This window comes from Morus notabilis, unplaced genomic scaffold (genome assembly GCF_000414095.1).
Source record: "Morus notabilis unplaced genomic scaffold, ASM41409v2 Scaffold345, whole genome shotgun sequence".
Taxonomy (NCBI): domain Eukaryota; kingdom Viridiplantae; phylum Streptophyta; class Magnoliopsida; order Rosales; family Moraceae; genus Morus; species Morus notabilis.
Window position 1 is genome coordinate 197,627 of NW_010356869.1, and position 3,231 is coordinate 200,857.

At 35.3% G+C, this 3,231-nt stretch overlaps 1 protein-coding gene across 2 annotated transcripts; it reads right to left on the minus strand.

The window, feature by feature from the left end:
• Nucleotides 1–280: 280 nt before the first annotated feature.
• Nucleotides 281–2,483, minus strand: LOC21395750. Of its 2 annotated transcripts, none has more exons than XM_024162998.1 (3): nt 2,361–2,483; nt 1,540–1,808; nt 281–1,166 (listed from the first exon to the last, which is right to left on the minus strand). In XM_024162998.1, the coding sequence occupies exons 2-3, from the start codon at nt 1,780–1,782 to the stop codon at nt 573–575; spliced, it is 837 nt and encodes a 278-aa protein (XP_024018766.1). In that variant the 5' UTR covers nt 1,783–1,808; nt 2,361–2,483; the 3' UTR covers nt 281–572. The 2 variants fall into 2 exon arrangements, with proteins under 2 accessions (XP_024018766.1, XP_010087113.1); XM_010088811.2 differs by having other exon boundaries at nt 1,375–1,808.
• Nucleotides 2,484–3,231: the final 748 nt, after the last annotated feature.

Sequence of the window (3,231 nt, forward strand, 5' to 3'; positions counted from 1 at the left end):
CTCATTTGACTGTTATACCTTTTCGCTCTTTCCACAGCTCAAACAAGCTCATCACTTAGTATGCATGGAAAGGAAACCCAATTTGTATTCCCTACCTACAGATTGATTGTTGATCCTAACTTAACTGGATCTCCTTTAGTCGTTGAAAGGCCAATGAAAGAGCAGGATTAAAGAAAAACTACTTTGAAAGTAAAGCAACCTGAATAGGGATTGAAATGGGAATTAAGGGGGGCTAAAGTGAAATGATAAAGAAATAAAGAAGATATTAGCAGTTGGCAGAATAAGGTCATTTTACCTCAATTACTACAAAGTCAAATCAAGATAAGCTTGATGATCTAATTGAAAACACCTTATTTGGTCTCATGCAAAAAGTTGGAATCCAGGAGAATGACTAGCTGTACACATGTTGACATGGTTTTTTGTCATTGACATCGTTACATAAACTGACAGAAAAATTTAAATAAAAACTAAAAATAAAAATCCCTCATGGCCAATTTACATATATGTACACTCAACAGAGCTACAAACGGCAGCCAAAGTACCCTAGTGAACATAATCTCTCCCATGTCCGATCAAAGAACTTGAGCAGACAAGAGGTGCTTAAGCTGATGTAAGTGTTCATCATTTGAAATGTGTAGAGAAAGGCGCAGATTTGTCAACAGAGACTCTTGTTCCCAACTCAAGGGACCTGAAGCATAGAGTGCCTGCACTGTTGACTTGTACGCTTGAAGCTCCAAATTGTGGATGTCAACTTCCAGTTTATGCCCGGGAGATGAAACTTTGTTCCGTTTACTAGACACCGTTGGAAATGCAGACTCGGCGTCGGAGCCATGAGAAACATTTTCATCAATTCTGTGGGAAACTCCTGTTGTCCATTCAGCAGTTTCGTTCAAACTACAACTAGCAACCGAGCACTCGTTACTATCTTGCATCGAGTCGTTTGTTGTTTCTTTTTCTGCTTTGACATTGTTGTCTACTACTTGTAGAGAAGTAGAATTACCAACCTGCCTAGACAAAGAATGTCTCATTATCAGGCGCTGGTTACATCCTTCTGCATCTGGGTTCGTCGTTCTTTCACAGATTGCCTCTAGTGGAGCTCTGCAACCTAAGCCAAAACCTGAACTTTCCTGTCTAGAACTGTTGACTTCCTGCTTATGGTTTTGAATCTGTGAACACATTTTATCAGACATCAGAAACTCCCAAAACAATATCAGATATTAGATTCGAAAATTTTTTTGCACATATTTCTTTTTTACGGTCTGGGATCTATGACTGCCATTTTACTAACAAGAAATAAAACCACTAAAATTCGAACACCGGTGGGCACGCACACATTAACAAAAAGATAAGTACAAAGCAAATTGATTCCCTTACTTTGACAAAATCCGACCACTTATTCTCACGCCAAACTTGACGAAACCTTAAATTAGAAACATGAAACTCCTTAAGTTGGATTGACCCGAAAAACTTAACAACCAAACGCTTATTCCTCAACACTTTTGCAACCTTCCCAACCCTCCAACACTGTGAATCAAATACCTCAGCTATATCACCTGCAAACCATCTTTGTTTTTTTCTCTTCTGATCAAGTGGAGGCTGAGGCCTTATTTTCTTCTTGGGCACTCTTTCCACAACAAAATCTCCTCTGTGGTCAACAAGAAACTTGTACCTGATAACATAGTGATCCCCATCTAATCCGATTGTAGTACCAGAATACCATGAACCGTACGGATCCTTATCTTTTCTTAACACCTCCACTGAACTTCCTTCTTTGAACTTCATTTTCAATACCCTTTTGAAGTTTGAACCTGAAATTACCATTAAAGGGAAAATTTAGTATTAGAAAGTAAAGATGTTTGGAGTCTAAAATGGCTTTACAGAACAGATTAAAGGATCTGTGTTTTAAGTTATTGGTACCCAATATTTGACTTTTCCAAAAGGTAATTTATGATTTGGATAAATTGGGAATCGTTACGTCTAAAGAATATTGATTGTTAGAAAGCTGAAGCAACAAACTTCACAAGGAAATCATAATTCATAACATCAAGCAAATTGATAAATGAAAGGCTTTGACAATCCATTACATCATGATTAATGGGCACTAAACATGGATAAGATCTTGCTTCCACAGAAAAAAATAAAATAAAATAAAAAATAAAAAAAGTAAAACACTACTACTACTACTTGAAGCTAAAAATCAAAATGAAACTTTAGATTAAATTTCCTAGAAAAAAAAAAGTGATCAATTATATATTACCCATGTACAAATTTGATTATTAAAAAAAAAAAAACAACACAGATATAGTGTAATACAGAAAACGGAAGAGAGGATTGAATTGAGAAAATAGAAAGAGATCAACCTTGGACTGTGGATTGGAAAACGAAAACACGTATGGTGTCTTTTTGCGAAAAGCGTGGGTGGGGTTTTATTTATTCATTGGCGATCAAAATCCTTCCGAGTAAGAGCAACTTAAAACCCGTTTTCAAAAGTTCATAGTATTATTACGTAATCAGGAATTCAGGATAATGGGCTAATATTTAACTGCTTCTTCAGCTCTTTTTTTTTTTTTTTTTTTTTTTTTTTTTAATTTTGAATTCTAATTTGACCGTTAATACGATTCCTTCCATTGAAATTACATGCGCATCCTCTTGTGGTGTCGTTTCTTGATGAATATCCTTTGTTGTGTCGTAACTGCGTTGTTTCCTAATGCAACGACTTTATTTTCAGCCTTTAAAAAAATAAAAAATAAAAATAAAAACCCATTTTTCAGCGTTTTGGATGCACACGTGATGGGATGGATTATGGACGGATTGAAAAAATATCTCAATTTTTGGCTGCTATCTGTGAAAGGATCGTAGAGTGTAGAGTTTAACAAAAAGAAAATATATAAAAATATGATTTCTTATTGTCTTTTTTAAGTTTTAATCCTCTGTGTTTGGGTAATTTCTTTAGAAATAATGTTAAAAATGTTTTTAAATCAAAATGCAATAATAAACCATGTAAAAAAAAAAAAAAAAAAAAAAAAGGAGCAGAGAGGGAGTAAGGGTCCAAAATGGATTGCCCTCCACTGCCAGCCGAGGCCTGACTGTCATCAGGCTGTTGGACTTGCAATTTAATACGGGCTTTTCTACTTTTAGCCCAATCCAACTACAGAAAGCTCCAAACTTTCAATCCATCTTCCTCTATTTTGGTCACAATCCCATATATGCAGAATCACAAATACTATTAAC